Below are 17,771 nucleotides of genomic sequence, written 5' to 3'. Positions count from 1 at the left end.
ACTCTCAAACCTTTCACTCAGAAAGTGGCACATTAACTATCCTCAATGAGGACCAGTCTCTTAGTAATAGTCAATAGGTTTCACTATTAAATCTCAATCAAAAATGGTCATTTTAACCAGAATGTCAAACTGTTCATTCATGATGGAAAATAATTCACATCATTCATCCTTTACCTCCTTCCCGATGTTAAATACATATTTACCCTGGCATCGTGAAATAGGTATTTGATTTTCTTAGCCTCCCTGAAGTGTAACTCATCATGCCTTGTTCTTTTTGGATGTCAGGTCTTTGGTCTGTCAGGGCTTTCTGGTATTAGGGACACAGCTTCTGCGTTCCCTTTGTTAACCTAGGCCCCTCCTAGCAGAAGTATTTCATAGTGTTCCCAGAACTTCCAAGCCCTCATTTATAGACTTGGGAGTTATTGGCTATTTTCTCTCTCTACACTTCATCATGAAAAGTTCAAAGGCTTCACATAGCCTCTTCCATAAAGACACCTGCTGTTGCCATTATGACCTTTTCTTTGGTGGCATGTTGAAAGTGGAACTTCTTTCTGAGGCTTGTGGTCTTCTGGTCTACAGCCTGGGCAGAAGTTCCAGATATTCTTGGACACATTTTTCATCTATCTGGAATTTCTATCACCTCCTACAAAGGAAACTCAGTGGGTGGTAGGAATAAGGTGCTAAGTAACTTGTTTTGGAATTTAGGTAACATCAGAACCAACTTCCATGCTCACAGATGCATGAGCACCTCTCCCCCTCATTGTACATCCAGCACTGAGGGTAGGTCCTGGCACATTCAAGGTGTCCAATAAATAAAATGCACAACAAAAAGATTTTTCCTTTTTATGTAAATATTACAGATTCATTGCAAAGAAAAAAATTAACTTAAGAACACAGAAAAGAAAGTAAAAAACAAACAAAAAAATCTGATACTCCGCTAAAACAGAAATAACCATCATAATTTTTTTGGAGACCATCCTTTCATTCATCTCTCTCATAAGTTCACATAAATACATAATATTACATATATAGTTTTATACCATACATGCAGCATTTACATTTTTCTGTTTTTATAGTCTCCCCTCCCCTTATTGCTACTTCTCCTTTTCTCACTCCCCTCAAGGTAATCAATATTAACAGCCTGGTGTATATTCTTCCATACCTGTCTCCATGTGCATCTAACCACACACACATAAATACAAAATAAATGGGTGTGATTATTTTAACAAAAATGATACATTGTATATATACATTTGTTATAAAGCAATTATTTATCAATACATTGTGGAAATACAGTGAAATCAGCTAGTATAGATATAGTTCATTTTTAAAATTTTTCTCACACTGTTCCATAATAAGGATATGTCACAATTTATCTAACCATTTCCCTATTAATAGGCATTCATTTGTTTGCAGTTGAGGCTTTGCCCCCCTCTACAAACAATACTTCAACAAACATGTTTATTTATATTCTTATGCATTGATGCTGCTTTTATTTCTATGAGACAGATCCCAAAAGTGAGACTGCTGGGTCTAAGAGTATATATGTTTTAAACTCTTCAATATATATTGTTGGACTGCTGGTGGAAGTATGTTATATAACCTTTAGGTAATAGTACGTGGTTTCCCAAACCCCAATAGCAAAAGATCTCTTAATTTCTGCCAAATCCATGAAGGGGAAGTTTCATCTCACTGAGTATTTCAATTTGCATTTCCCTGAGTGCTTTTGAGGTTCAAAATCTTTTCATAGGATAATGATCACCTACAGTTGCTCTCCTATGAAGAACTATCCAGTCCAGAGGAATTAAAGACTTAAGTGTAAAAAATAAAATCATAAAAATCTTAAAAACAAATTTAGGATACTATGTATAACCTGGGATTAAGGAGATCTCTTTTAAGTAAAATGAGTAAATAAAAAACTAAAAAGGAAATGATATAAATATTTTCCTATAAAAATGTTGTGCCATTACTATAAAGACAAATGCTAGATTAAGAAAAACATCTGCTACATAATGACAAAGGATTAATATCTAAAATATATAAAAAGCACCTCCAGGTTTATAAGACAGATAAATGAATAGAAAAATAGGCGAATACATATATAGGCAATTAACTAATGATAATTTGTTAAATGGATAAAGTATGAAATCTGGATGAAGGCTTTCATTTGTTCATTATTTTCGTCTAGTGAGAGTTTCCTTATAACTTCTAAGATTTAATATTATTAAATGATTTCCCACATAATTGTTTATAGTTTCTCTATATACTTTCTGATGAATTCCTAATGAAGATTTTCTTATATTCATAAAATATAGTTTATAAGATTCATCTTGTGGAGTTGACATCTAGGTGAATGACTTATTGTTCTTTATATTAATTTACTTTCTCTCTGATGTATTCTTTGATGTACAGCAAGGCTTGAACTACTCCTGAAGGCTTTTCCACATTCATTACATTTATAGGGTTTTTCTCCAGTATGCATCCTCAAGTGTACAGTAAAGTCTGAGTTAGTTCTGAAGGCTTTTCCACATTCTTCACATTTATAGGGCCTCTCCCCAGTATGAATTCTCTGATGTAGGGTTAGCTGTGATAGAGTAATACAACCCTTTCCACATTCCTTACAGGTGTAGGGTTTTTCTCCAGTGTGTGTTCTCCAATGCACTGTAAGGTAAGAACCCCTCCTGAAGGCTTTTCCACAGACATCACACTTATAGGGCTTCTCTCCACTATGGATTTTCTGATGTTCTGTGACATGTACCATCTGGCTAAATGCTTTCCCACAGTCATTACATTTAAATGGTTTCTCTCCAGTATGTGTTCTTTGATGTGTATTAAAGCCTGAGTTACTTGTGAAAACCTTTCCACATTCATTACATTTATAGGGCTTCTCTCCAGTATGCCTTCGTTGGTGCACAGTAAGCTGTGATGTATTAGTGAAGGCTTTCTCACATTCATTACATTTATATGGTTTTTCCCCAGTATGGGTCCTCTGATGTACAATAAGGTATGATTTAGTCCTAAAGGACTTTCCACAGTCATAACATTTATAGGGTTTCACTCCAGTATGAATTTTCTGATGCTCCTTGAGATTTACCATTTTGGTGAAGGCCCTCTCGCAGTCAGTACATTTATATGGTTTCTCTCCAGTGTGAATTCTCTGATGTACAGTTAAGTGTGATTTTATTCTGAAAGACTCCCCACATTCATTGCACAGGTAAGGTTTTTCTTCAGTATGAATACGCTGATGTATAATTAGAGAAGAAGAACGCATGAAGGCCTTTCCACATTCATTACATTTATAAGGTTTCTCTCCTGTATGCATTCTGTGGTGTACAGTAAGGCATGAATAATTAATGAATGCTTTCCCACATTCATTACATTTATAGGGCTTTTCTCCTGTGTGAATTCGCTGATGTTCTGTGAAATTTGCAATGCGGTTGAATGCTTTCCCACATTCATTACATTCATAGGGTTTTTCCCCAGTGTGAGTTCTTATATGTACGATAAGGCTTGAATTACTTCTATAGGCTTTTCCACATTCGTTACATCTAAAAGGTTTCTCTCCAGTATGAATCCTCTGATGCACATTAAAAATTGTGGTGTTCTTAAAAGACTTCCCACACTCATTGCACTGATATGGTTTCTCTTCAGTGTGGGTCTTCTGATGTACACTAAGATATGACTTGTTCCTAAAGGCTTTCCCACAATCATCACATTTGTAGGGTTTCTCACCATTGTGAGTTTCCTGATGTCTTGCAAGTTTTGATTTATCACTAAAAGCTTTCCCGCATTCATTACATTTATAGGGTTTCTCTCCAGTTTGAATTCTCTGGTGCTGATTAAGACGGGCACACTGGCTAAAAGACTTCCCACACACATTACACTGATAAGGTTTCTCTTTAGTGTGAATTCTCTGATGTACCATAAGTGATGAGGAAGCAATGAAGGCCTTTCCACATTCATTACATTTATAGGGTTTTTCTCCAGTGTGGATTTTTTTGTGCTGACTGAGATATGAAGGCTGGCTGAATGTTTTCCCACATTCATTACATTCGTAAGGTTTTTCTTTAGTATGAGTTCTTTGATGTTGAATGAGCAATGACCTATAACGAAAGGCCTTTTCGCATGTACCACATTTGTAGGGTTTTTCCTTATTATTGGATTTTTTCCCCAAAGTAAGTTCTGAAGTCTGCCTTATGGCTTTGCTGCCTTTCATCTCCTTGCAAATTATCTTCCCCAAACGGGAATCTGTAATCAAATTTAAATTCTCTGTGAAATTCTCCTCTTGTGTTTGGCATCTGCTGTGAAGCCCTGCAGTGGCAATGCCTGGTTCTGGAATAAGAATAGATTCAAATCTAAAGCCTCTTTGACTAGTGGGAGTCTTCTTGAGTGGAATTATTCTTTGACTCAAATGATTCTCCTGATTATTTTGTAATCTCAATATCCTATCATTCCATTTCCATAACCTTTCCACTCTGGAATCCCACAGACCATTCTCCGTAAGTTTCTCTGCAACGGCCTCCTGTGATAAATCTTCAGAAGTATCCTTTGTTCGTGTAGCATTCTTGGTTGCATGTTTGGGCTCCATGTCTGGGGTAAAAAAGAGAAAAATCAAGTAATTCCTTTCCTAAGCTGGAGCAATCTCACTAAACAGAACAATAAAAGAAATAAATATATGGATAATGAATATGTGGTTTTAATTGCTTTCACACTGACTTGTTTTCTAGTGAGAAGAAGGTAGGGTTAAGGGAGGCTGGTTTAGCAAAAACTAAAGTAGCAAATTCACTGAAACTTTCCTGTTAAAAAAGTCCATTCAGCTGGGCACAGTGGCTCATGCCTATAATCTCAGCACTTTGGGAGGCCAAGGTGAGAGAATTGCTTGAGCTCAGGAGTTCGAGACCAGTCTGGGCAATATAGCAAAACACTGTCTCTACAAAAAAAAATACAAAAATTAGCCAGGCATGATGGTGTGCACCTGTAGTCTCAGTCACTTGTGACGCTGAGGTGGGAGGATTGCTTGATTTCAGGAGGTGGAGGTTGCAATGAGCCAAGATTGTGTCACTACACTCTACTCTGGGTGACAGAGCAAGACTGTCTCAAAAAAAAAAAAAAAAAAAAAAGTGTTGCAGGAAGTCAGGGACCTCTAACGGAGGGACTGACTGAAGCCCTGGCAGAAGAACATAAATTGTGAAGATTTCATGGACATTTATCACTTCCTCAACCAATACTTTTGTGATTTCCTATGGCTGTCTTTACTTTAATCTCTCAATCCCACCATCTTCGCAAGCTGAGGATGAATGTTGCCTCAGGACCTTGTGATGATTGTGTTAACTGCACAAATTGTTTACAGAGCATGTGTGTTTGAACAATATCAAATCTAGGCACCTTAAGAATAGGATAACAGCAATTTTCAAGGAACAAGGGAGATAACCTTAAAGTCTGGCTGCCTGTAGGCTGGGCAGGACAGAGCCATATTTCTCTTATTACTGAAAACAGGTAAGAGCAGTATTGCTGAATTCTTTCCCCAGTAAGGAATATTAATAATTAACAGCCCTGGGAAAGGAATACACTCCCAGGGAAGGCCTCTGAAATGGCCTCCCCTGGGAGTGTCTGCCTTTATGCAGATGCAGATAGGGATGAAACACCCCTGGCTTGCTAGGATGAGGAAATTCCAGCCTGGCAAATTCTAGTCAGACCAGTTCTCTGCTCTTGAACCCTGTTAAAATGTTTATCAATGACAATGAGTACACAGCGGGACACAGAAGTTCACTAGTGATTCTAGTTTCGCCCTGACCTTGTGATCTCACCCTGACCTCCTGCCTTGTGATCTTTTGTTGCCCTTAAAGCATGTGATCTCTGTGACCCACACCCTATTCGTACACTCCCTCCCCTTTTGAAAATCACTAATAAAAACTTGCTCGTTTTGCAGCTTAGGGGGCATCACGGAACCTGCTGACATGTGATGTCTCCCCCAGACACCCAGCTTTAAAATTTCTCTCTTTTGTACTCTTTCCCTTTATTTCTCAGACTGGCCGACACTTAAAGAAATAGAAAAGAATCCACATCAAATTATCAGGGGCAGGTTCCCCCAATAAAAAAGTCCATTTGTGGTTTAGAGTCAACTATTTTAGATGGTATTCTTCAACTTTTGACAACCTCAAACACTGTCATACTCTCCTGCTTTCTATTTACTCCACAAACCAGACATTAGTCCCCAACCATACTTTCTATTTGTTCTTTTTTTTTTTTTTTTTGAGACAGAGTCTTGCTGTGTCACCCAGGCTAGAGTGCAATGGTGCGATCTCAGCTCACTGCAACCTCTGCCTCCTGGTTTCAAGCAATTCTCCTGTCTCAGCCTCCTGAATAGGTGGGACAACAACCCAGCTAATTTTTGTATTTTTAGTAAAGATGGGGTTTCGCCATGTTGGCCAGGCTGGTCTTGAACTGCTGACCTCAGGTGATCCACCCACCTCAGCCTCCCAAAGTGCTGGGATTACAGGCATGAGCCACCATGCTTGGCCTCTATTTGTTCTCATTCTTGATTGACTAGCTTTGTTGTGAGGGCTTTCTCAAATTTCACTGGCAGAATAGTTTATTCAAGTCTTTGTACATACCTTTTAATAAAACTTTTATGGAAAAAAACACTTTGATTTTCAAAAAGAGCTAAACAACAAACTAATCAAAAGTTAATATTTACACTTACTATTTCATATAGTGATAATTATTATTTAATTAAGGGTAGATTTAACAACTTTTGTATGGCCCTAAGAACTTTTCTGACAGTTTGTCAAAAATTCACTAAAAATTACACTGTGGGATACTGGTCTTACAACGTGTTTGTGTATGCAATTTAATATTTTATTTTTAAGACACTTTAATGCTTTTTAAAACTTCTAATTCATTTTCAGGTAATTATGCCTCAATGTTTAAATATAAGTTCAATAAAAACTCTTGTTGATGGTAGAATGGTTTTATGACCTTTTTTTTTTTTTTTCTGAGGCAGTGTCTCACTCTGTTGCCCAAGCTGGAATACAGTGGCACGATCTCAGTTCACTGCAACCTCCACCTCCTGGGTTCAAGCGATTCCTGTGCTTCAGCTTCTGAAGTAGTTGGAATTACAGGCATGCACCATCACACCCAGCTAATTTTTCTTATTTTTAGTAGATAAAGTAATTTGCTATGTTGGCCAGGATGGTCTCCAACTCCTGGCCTCAAGTGATCCACCCTCCTCGGCCTTCCAAAGTGCTGGGGTTACAGATGTGAGCCACTGTGCCCAGCCAATTTTATGATTTTAAAACTCATTTTTAAGCAGTATGATTTGTCTATATTATTTTACTTTTATAACATCTAAATTAATATTTTGTCATGCTGTTGCTATTTATCACTCTTACTTTTAAATAGTTTTAATTAGTTTGAGCATATTTTTTGCTGTCGTAGAATATTATATTGCCAATATCTGATAAAAGAAAACAAAACTTTTGCTGTCAGAAAAAAAGCTATAAGGCTGGGTGTGGTGGCTCATGCCCGTAATCCCAGCACTTTGGGAGGCTGAGGCAGGAAGACTGCTTGAGCCCAGGAGTTTAAGACCAGCTTGGGCAACACAGTGAGACCCCATCTCTACAAAAAATTAAAAGTGAGCTGGGCATGGTGGCACACACTTGTAGTCCTAAATATTTGGAAGGCTAAAGCTGGAGGATCCCTGAAGCCCAGGAGGTTGAAGCTACAGTGAGCTATGATCTACACTGCGCTACAGCCTGGGTGACAAAGTGAAACCCTGTCTCAAATAAATAAATAAAATAAATAAAAGAAGGCCGGGCATGGTGGCTCACTCCTGTAATCCCAGCACTTTGGGAGGCCGAGGAGGGTGGATCACCTGAGGTCAGGAGTTCGAGACCAGCCTGGCCAACATGGTGAAACCTCACCTCAACACAAAAATTAGCCTGGTGTGGTGGTGGCACACGCCTGTAATCCCAGCTACTCGGGAGGCTGAGGAAGGAAAATTGCTTGAACCCAGGAGGCGGAGGTTGTAGTGAGCCGGGATTGCACCATTGCACTCCAGCCTGGGCGACAGAGCGACACTCCATCTCAAATAAATAAATAAAATAAAAGAAGAAGAAAAGCTATAGAAAACATCTGTAGCACCAATTTGGAATTCAGAAACTAATAATAAATGTAAAAGGCCAAAAGAATATGAAGTTGGAAAGCAGAAAAATGATGAAAAACTTGCAAACATTAGAAAAGAAGAAGAGACATCCAGGATAGGGTGAAAAGGTCTATCACAGATGTAACCAGAGTCCTAGAAGGTTAAAAAGAGAAGTGACAGAGAATGGACAGAAGCTAAGTCAAAGAAATAATGTATTAGAATTTTCCACAACAGATTAAAAAAAAATCAAGTCACAAATCATAGAAGCCAAATGAATCTTCAGCATGAGAAATATGAAGAAAACTATACTAAAGTACACAGTAGTAAAACCATTGAAAACTGAACTCTTAGAAGCAGCCAAAAAAAGAGAGACAGGGCCAGGAACAGTGGCTTACGCCTGTAATCCCAGCACTTTGGGAGGCCAAGGTGGGCGGATCACCTGAGGTCAGGAGTTCGAGACCAGCCTGGCCAATACAGTGAGACCCCGTCTCTACCAAAAATACAAAAATTAGCTGAGCATGGTGGTGGGTGCCTGTAGTCTCAGCTACTCAGGAGGCTGAGGCAGGAGAATCACTTGAACCCGGGAGGCAGAGTTTGCAGTGAGCTGAGCTCATGCCACTGCACTCCAGCCTGAGCGACAGAATAAGACTCCATCTCAAAAAAAAAAAAAAAAAGAGACAGATATCCGGTTTTTTTTTTTTTCTTTAAAAAAAAGAGTCTTGCTCTGTCGCCCAGGTTGGAGTGCAGTGGATAGGATTACAGGTGTGTGCCACAACACCCGGCTAATTTTTGTATTTTTAGTAGAGATGGGATTTTGCCATGTTTCCCAGGCTCGTCTTGAATGCCTGACCCCAAGTGATCCACCCACCTCGGCCTCCCAACACCTGGTCAAAGACAGATGTCCTTTAACGAGCAACAATTAGATCAGAGGTTACAAATTATAACCAATTTGGCCCACTGTCTATTTCTGTATAGCCAGCAAGATAAGAATGATTTTTTATATTTTATTTATTTATTTATTTACTTACTTATTTTGAGACTGAGTCTTACTCTGTCACCCCGGTTGGAGTGCAGTGGGCAATCTCAGCTCACTGCAACCTCCGCCTCCTGGGTTCAAGTGATTCTTGTGCCTCTGCCTTCTGAGTAGCTGGGATTACAGGCCAGTGCCACCATGCCTAGCTAAAATTTGTATTTTTAGTAGAGATGGGGTTTCACCATGTTGCCCAGGCTGGTCTTAAACTCCTGGCCTCAAGTGATCTGCCTGCCTTGGCCTCCCAAAGTGCTGGGATTACAAGCATGAGCCACCACGCCTGGCCAAATTTTACATTTAAAGTGGTTGAAAAATATATGAAAAGAATGATATTGTGACACATTAAAAATGTATGAAATTCAAATTTCAGAGTCCGTAAGTGAAGTTTTAGTGGAGCACAACCACACTACTTGGTTAATGTGTTGCTTATGGATTCCTTGGTGCTAAAATGGCAGAGTGGAGTAGTTGCAGCAGACAGTCCTTATGATCCAACAAAGCTGAAAATGTTGCTGCCTTGCCTTTTATATAAAAGTTTAGACAGATGGTTCACTTCTCAACAGGTTCTTCATAAGACAGAAAACAATAAATGATACCTTTGAAATGCTGAAAGAATGTAACCGCAAATCTAAAATTCCCAGCTTACCAAAAATATCCTCCCAAAATGAAGGTCAAATGAAAATATTTTTAGAAAAAAAAAAAAAGAGGCTAGGCATGGTGGCTCACGCCTGTAATCCCAGCACTTTGGGAGGCCGAGGCGGGCAGATCTCATGAGGCTAGGAGTTCGAGACTGGCCTGACCAACATGGAGAAACCCCGTCTCTACTAAAAACACAAAATTAGCCTGACATGGTGGCATATGCTTGCAATCCCAGCTACTCGGGAGGCTGAGGAAGGAGAATCGCTTGAACCTGGGAGATGGAGGTTGTAGTGAGCCAAGATCGTGCATTGCACTCCAGCCTGGGCAACAAGAGCAAAACTCCATCTCAAAGGAAAAAAAAAAAGAAAAACAAAAGAGAATATGGCACAAGTATATCTGAGTAAAAGGAAGTATTAAAGAGTTTTTTAGGCAGAAGAAAAATAATCTCAGATACAAGCTCAGCATTGAAAAAAACAAAGAGAAAGGAAAGGCAAAAATGTGAGTAAGTTTAAATGAACATTGACTGCATAAAGCATAATAATAATATTTTACGTGATTTGACATACATAGAATTAAAATATATAATTTCAATAATATATGTGAGGTTAAATGGAATAAGCTGTTCTAAGATCCTTTTATTGCTTGGGAAGAGGGAAAAACCTATATATAACTATTGAATCATGGATGCAGACTTTCATCTCAGGGTTAATCACCGAACAAATAATTTAAAATGTTATGATTACCAAGTGATCAGAGAGGGCAAATAGAACAATAAAAGGTGATAAATCTAAAGAAAGGCATGAATGGGAAGAAAAAGAATACAGAATAGGCAAAATGCTTTCACAGTTAAATGTAAATGTACTATGTATAAATAGACTGAACACTCCAAAAGACAAGAACTGTCAGATTGGTTAAAATATTAACAATAGGCCAGGCGCAGTGGCTCACGCCTGTAATCCCAGTACTTTGGGAGGCCAAGGCGGGTGGATCACTTGAGGTCAAGAGATCGAGACCAACCTGGCCAACAAGGTAAAACCCCGTCTCTACTAAAAATACAAAAATTAGCTGGACGTGGTGGCAGATGCCTGTAATCCCAGCTACTTGGGAGGCTGAGGCAGGAGAGTCGCTTGAACTCAGGAGGCAGAGTTTGCGGTGAGCCGAGATTGCGCCATTGCACTCCAGCCTGGGCAACAAGAGCGAAACTGAGTCTCAAAAAAAAAAAAAAAAAAAAAAAATTAACAACATACTACTTATAAAATAAAGACAAAAAGTACAAGAATACACAGAAGGTGAAAGTGAGCAGATGAAAAAAGGTATACCATACAAACAACAACCAAAAGAAAGATGCTGTAGTGATATTAACTTCACACAAAACAGACTTTAAGGCAAAAACCATTAAGAAATGAGATACTTCATAATGACAAAAGCCAATTTACCATAAAGATAACAATTATAACTTTGTATTTACATAATAACACAGCTTCAAATACAGAAAAAAAAATTAAATGAACGAAATAGGAAACAAATGCATAGTCTCACTAGCAGACTTTAAAAAATCTTTCTCAACTGATAGAATACGCTGTAAGTACACAGATTTTAACAACGTAATTAACAAACTTAATCTCCTGACACATCTAGAAATTATACTTAATATGTATAAGCTATACTTTTTTTTTCAAGAGCATAAAATGCTTACAAAATTCTGCAAAGACTGACATAATTCAGAGCATCTTGTCTGACCATAATAGAATTAAAGTTAACAAGATTGCTAGAAAATTCCCAAATGGCACAAAATTAAGAAAAACATTTAAAAATAACTGAAGGATAAAAGATATCACAATAGAAATATAAAATATTTTCCACTCAAAAATTATGAAGATGCTACATAAAAAAGTGTGATACAGTTCTGATAGCCCTAAACAATTAGAAAAGAACAGCTGAAAATCAATGATATAAGTATCTAATTCAAGAGGTTAGAAAAGATCCACAAATTAAGCTCTAAGAATGTAATAAAATAATAAAGAACAGAAAGTAATAAAACTCAAACATACAAGAAAAAGGACTAAAAACAGTAATGTTTTTAAAAGCCAAGTAATGTCATGCATGGTGGCTCACATCTGAAATCCCAGCAATTTGGGAGGCCGAGGTGGGAGGACAGCTTGAGCCCAGGAGTTCAAGAACATCTTGGTCAACGTAGTGAGACCCCTCTACAAAACATAAAAATCTTATGTGGTGGTGTGTGCCTCTAATCCCAGCTATGTAGGAGGATGAGGCAGGAGGATCACTTGAGCCCAGGAGTTCGAGGCTGCAGTGAGCTATGATCATGCCACTGCATTCCAGCCTGGGTGACAGAATGAGACCTTGTCTCAAAGAAAAAAAAAAGTCAAGTAAGATTGATAAACTCTAGCAAGACTGCGTAAGATAAAATAAAGAAAACACAAAAAACCAGTATCAGGAATAAGAAGTGGCACATCACTTCAGATGCGTATAAACATTTAAATGATAAGCAGAGGATAGTATGCCAATAAATTTAAAAATTAAACAGAACAATCCCTAAACATAATTTGCTAAACTAAAACAAAAAGAAATAGGAAATATGAACAGTCCTAAGTACTGAAGGTATACAAACTATAATTAAACACTTTTCCCAATAAAAGCTTCAGGCCAAGATGGCTTCCCTGGTGAATTCCACTACCATAAAAAATAACTTTCCCTCTCTCACTACTTTTTCTTCCCTCACCATAAGCTGATGATCTTGCCTCACATTTTAGAAAATATGGCAGCTATCATAATAGCGGCCCCAATCTTCATGCCCTCAACTGACCTGCAGGTGCACCCATCTTCTCCACCTTTCTCAGTATTACAACATAGGAGGTGACCTCTCCACCTATTAAAGGTAAATCCCCCTTTCCATTCTAGATTTTATCTCCTTTAACCCTGTCAAACACTTTAGTCCTTCATCTTTGTCTTGCAACATCAATGTCGCTCTCTCCATTAAGGCGATCCTATCAGCACTCAAACATGTCATAGCAGCTCCCATCTCAAAAACAAAACAAGTGTTTTTTCTTAACTCCATTCTTTCCTTTAGCCACTGCTCCATTTCTCTTTCCCTCTTCATAGGGGAAAAAAAAGTCCCTTTCTAAAGAGTTATCTAAAACTATCTCTAATGTCTACTTTTCACTCAATCTTTTAAGCATAAATAATATCTGATATATAAAAATATGTAATGCATGTGTGGGTTGTTCATGGCATCATAATAAAATGAATCAGAATCTATTTATTTCTTTCCATCTCCACTACCATCACCCAAAGTTCCTCTCATCTCCTGGATAGACTATTGTAACAACCTTTTAACTTACTGCCTGTTTTAGGCCTCAAGTTCAATCTCTATAAACAGGGTTATTTTCTAAAAACCCTGCAGTAAAATCTCTCCGTGCTTTGGAACTCACTTAGATCATCTACAAAGCTCTGCACAGGCAGGCTCCTACATCTCTAATCTTATTCTGTACCAGTTTCCGCTCACTTTAGTCACAGCAGCTTCCTTTTGATTTCCAGAACACATGGCCTTCTTTGCTGTATCAGATCCTTTGCATTGTTGTTCCCTAGCCTGGAATACTTCCCTTTTCCTCTTCCCCTCCCTGGCTGCTGCTTCTGACCCTTCAGGTCTCAGCTCAAATGTCACCTCTTCAGAAGCTCCCCTGACCACCCTGTTTGAAGCAGGTGTCCTCATCCCACCCCAGTTACTCTTTCTTATCCTCCAATTTATCTCATAGCTGGGAGGTATGGCACCACCATTTAGTTTGTTTTTATTTATTTGCCAAATTTCTGTTTCTCAAAATTTAATCTTCATGAAGGCGGGGACCTGGTCCATTTTATTAGGTTCTGTAGCCCTTGTACCTAAGCCAGTTCACAGCATATAGATGTATAATATTGATTAAAAACATCAATACTATATTTTGATTCTCAACTGATTTCCTGTTTGTATTCTCAATTAGTTAAGAACCTGGAGGACAGGTGGTGGGTTCCTCCAAAGTTTCTGCAGCCTTGCAGGTGAAGAAAACTAAATAACGAGTAAATAAGTTTGCCTTAAGAGAAATCAGTGGGGACTGTTATGAAAGCATTTTCAGGTAAATGAAGGAAGAAATGTCAGATAATGGTGAAACAAATGAGAAACATAAAGATAACTGGAGAAGATAGACCTGAAAGGGATATTTTGTGTTTGAATGAAGAATAAAATAATAATTATGAAAAGCATGTCCCTAGGAAAGCAGAATAGGATGAGATGGTTCCCAAAAGTGGAGAACAGAGAGAGAGGATAAGAGAAGATGGGGGTGACAGAGACAGGCAGCAAGATGGGGGATCTCTTCCTCTGAGACAGCTTTGAACAAACATATCTCTAAAATTTTTTCAGATGTTGTGTTGAACATCCCCCTATAGTCCGTTACTTCAAATAAATCCCATCTTCTTGGTTCTGTTTAACTCACCAGGATAGGGAATTCTTGAAATTTCTCTCATTGTCACCCATGGTCCTTTCCCATTCTCCAAATGAGATATCATGTCTGGTTTGGAAACTGCAAGCCCTGTCCAGAGAAAAATAAATAGGATTTGATTGGAGCCATGAGCAAGAACTCCTGCCAAATTCAGTCTCAGTTCTTAATCTTCCATGTAGAACGACCATTACAGGAAGTTCTAGAGCCGCACTGTCCAATACAGTTGCCAATCGTCACATATGGCTATTTAAATTTGAATTTAAATTAAATAAAATTAAGTAAAATCTAAAATTCAGTTCTTCAGATGGACTAGCCAAATTTCAAGTGCTCAAAAGGCACAAGTGAGGCCGGGCACGGTGGCTCACGCCTGTAATCCCAGCACTTTGGGAAGCTGAGGCGGGCGGATCACGAGGTCAGGAGATCGAGACCATCCTGGCTAACACGGTGAAATCTCATCTCTACTAAAAATGCAAAAAATAGCCAGGCGTGGCGGTGGGCGCCTGTAGTCCCAGCTACTTGGGAGGCTGAGGCAGGAGAATGGTGTGAACCCGGGAGGCGGCGCTTGCAGTGAGCCGAGATCCCACCACTGCACTCCAGCCTGGGTGACTGAGCGAGACTCTGTCTCAAAAAAAAAAAAAAAAAAGGCACAAGTGACTAGTACCTGCCATATTGTACAGTGATGTTTTAGACAATTACAAAGACATCCCAAAGGAGCTCAAACTATGATTCTGGTTTGGTGGGATAACAGATTATGGGAATAATCTAGTGAGTTTAGAAAGAAATTGAATACATTTGTTTCTTTCTTCTAGAGGTACTGATAACTTCCATTTAAGGAAGTGACTAGAAAATACTTCAGTCCAAAATCTGTGGGGTTGTCAACAATCTCCAAGATTCCAGAGAAGTATGTTTCTTACTCTACAATGGGCAGATCATGTAGTTAAGAGTGAGGAATAGCATAACCCAACAATGTGCCCCTAAGATCAAGTACTTCAGTTAAATACTTTAGAGGCCTTTTATCTTTGGCAAACCCGGGCAAATGGGCAGATCAATCAACACAGAAGAGAAGTTATCCTTACCCAGGGAGACCAGATTCCTGTAATTCTCTAGCATCACATCCTTGTGCAGGTTCCTCTGTGTAGGGTCCATCAATCTCCACTCCTCCAATGTGAAGTCTATAGCTACATCTTTAAATGTCACTGATTCCTAAAACAATTACACTGTGATCATTTAGAGACTATACAATTAGACTTGTTAGGCAGAAGTATACATAAAAAACTGGAGAAGAGCCTCAGAAACCAGAATCACCAAATGATTATGTAGGTCAACCAGTTCATCCCTTAGAGGATGTATAAATCTCTCCAGTGACAAGAACTTGAAACCATAATATGCTGCCTATATAATCTTCAGAGTTTCATCTGATAGCAGAATTTCTTTTCAGACCAAGTCTGGCTTCCTATAAATTATAAATATTGGCTCCACTATATTATCTGGAGTCAAACAGCATGGTTTCCTCCTTCCCTAGAAAGTATTTAAAATATTTGATAACAGTGAGCAGTTTCTACCCAAATCATCTTTCTTCCTTAAAATCCTGGCTTATCTAAAATATCAATTTTCTTTCAGTTCTAATCTATAGACTATGACTTACTAAAAGATATATTTTATCATTTGCATTATGGATATAGAATACTATAAGCTTTCTCTTTGAAAAAGAAAAATAAAAAATCAAGGAACTTTGGGGAAGTTCTTTGGTCAGGATATGTACACATATTAAACAATGGAAGACTAGGCCATAAACACTTTTAATGGTTACCTATTGGAGAAAAGAGGGAGTAGAGAGGACTGGAATGAAGGCTAGACTCCTTTGGGTATTTGTTTTGTAGATTTGACTTTTGGACCATTTAAATACTTTATATTATAAATGAAATAAAAAAATTTTAAAAATCCCTAAAAATTAAGAGTAACATGAAACCAGGTGGTAGCATACTCATTCATTAGAGAGGAACTATTTTGAGTGATTTTAATAGCGTAACTTTTCTGTATATACCTCACAAGATACACCCTGAGAAAAATAACTGCAAAATAAAAACAAAACCAAAATATTTTCAATAAATAATCATATTAATTACAGTGACAGACATGCTATTATGTAACTGTTGTGTGTGTAGTGCTGGATAAAGCAAATCAGCCTACTGATGCCATTGAGAACTAATACATTTGGCATGGGAGAAAGAAGACAGAAATGTAATATTGATAAGATTAGGTTAAAAACTCCATAGTTCTGAATCTGAATAGGAACTATCACTAGAGATTCATGAAGCATTTTAAGGGGAAAAAAATATTTCCTAGCTTCAGCCACTGAAAAGGCCCAGAAACCATAACTAATAAGGTGGCACTATGCAAACCAGACTGTAGGCTCTAAATATTACTTCCGCCTAAAAGGAACCAGGGCCTGGAACACCCTGACACATCAAAAAGCAAGGAAGCTATCAAAGACTACTAGGGTCATATCTGAGACACAGGAAACAACTTGAAGAGGCTTCCACTGGCGAATGATGTGACAATTTGAGCATCAATAAGGATAATAATTGCAATGGATTTCAAAAATAGCTAATACAGTTATATTCATGATACATTATTTTAAAAATCTCATCTATCATTTTTGGAGAATACCTGGAAACCGGTAAGTAAGGAGAAAGAATCAAACTTTCATCCTTTCTTACCTATGCAAACATAAGTTTGTATTATAATCAAACATAATTAAGTAGTTGATGAGGGAAGGTTTCTCTGTATGGAAGTACTCTAGCTAACAAATGAAGAAGGAACAAAAGAATTAGAACATCACAATTTGCAACTTCTAATGAATTAAGGAATCATCAGCAGCTGCTAACATAAAAGAAAGGCCTCAGTTTGATAGTATACGTTTTCTGGTGGTATGTACCAGCAATATGAAATGACATTGCTGAAAATATTTTAAAAAAATCAAAATCTCAGCTGGGTGCAGTAACTCACGTCTGTAATCCCAGCACTTTGTGAGGCCAAGACAGGAGGGTCATTTGAGCCCAGGAGTTCAAGACAAGTCTAGGCAACATAGGAAGACCCCATCTCTACAAAAAATAAAATAGAATAAATTAGCTGGACGTGGTGGTGCGTGCCTGTGGTCCCAACTACTTGGGAAGCTTATGTGGGAGGATCCCTTGAGCCCAGGAGGTCAACAAAGTGAGACCCTGTTTAAAAAAAAACAAAAACAAAAAAAAAACATCAAACTCTGAATCTGATCAAGGATCTGACTAACAATTTAAAGGCAATACAGATATGGGCAAAGAGGCATGTTAAATAATTCCATGGGGATGTAATCAGTAAAATCTGTATCTTGTGAAATTCTAAATTAATGCTGTCCAATAAAATATAAAGTAAGCCATAGAGGTGATTTTATATTTTCTAGTAGCCACATTAAAAACAAAAAGAAACAAGT

General features: G+C 38.1%; 1 protein-coding gene across 5 annotated transcripts in view; it reads right to left on the bottom strand.

Annotated features, from left to right (window-relative positions):
• Positions 1–827: 827 nt before the first annotated feature.
• Positions 828–17,771, bottom strand: part of ZNF624 (zinc finger protein 624) — a 46,391-nt gene continuing 29,447 nt past the window's right edge. For all 5 annotated transcript variants that reach the window (XM_023192179.1, XM_031934286.1, XM_023192180.1 and 2 more), the window contains 3 exons: positions 15,376–15,502; positions 14,294–14,389; positions 828–4,590 (listed from right to left, as the gene is read on the bottom strand). In XM_023192179.1, coding sequence (XP_023047947.1) covers positions 2,369–4,590; positions 14,294–14,389; positions 15,376–15,502 — 2,445 coding nt within the window. In that variant the 3' untranslated portion in view covers positions 828–2,368. The remainder of the gene's footprint in view (positions 4,591–14,293; positions 14,390–15,375; positions 15,503–17,771) is intronic.

The sequence above is a fragment of the Piliocolobus tephrosceles genome, chromosome 16 (assembly GCF_002776525.5).
Source record: "Piliocolobus tephrosceles isolate RC106 chromosome 16, ASM277652v3, whole genome shotgun sequence".
NCBI classification, from domain to species: Eukaryota; Metazoa; Chordata; class Mammalia; order Primates; family Cercopithecidae; genus Piliocolobus; species Piliocolobus tephrosceles.
Note: the sequence above shows the minus strand (reverse complement) of the source record. Positions and strands in the feature narration are given on the sequence as shown.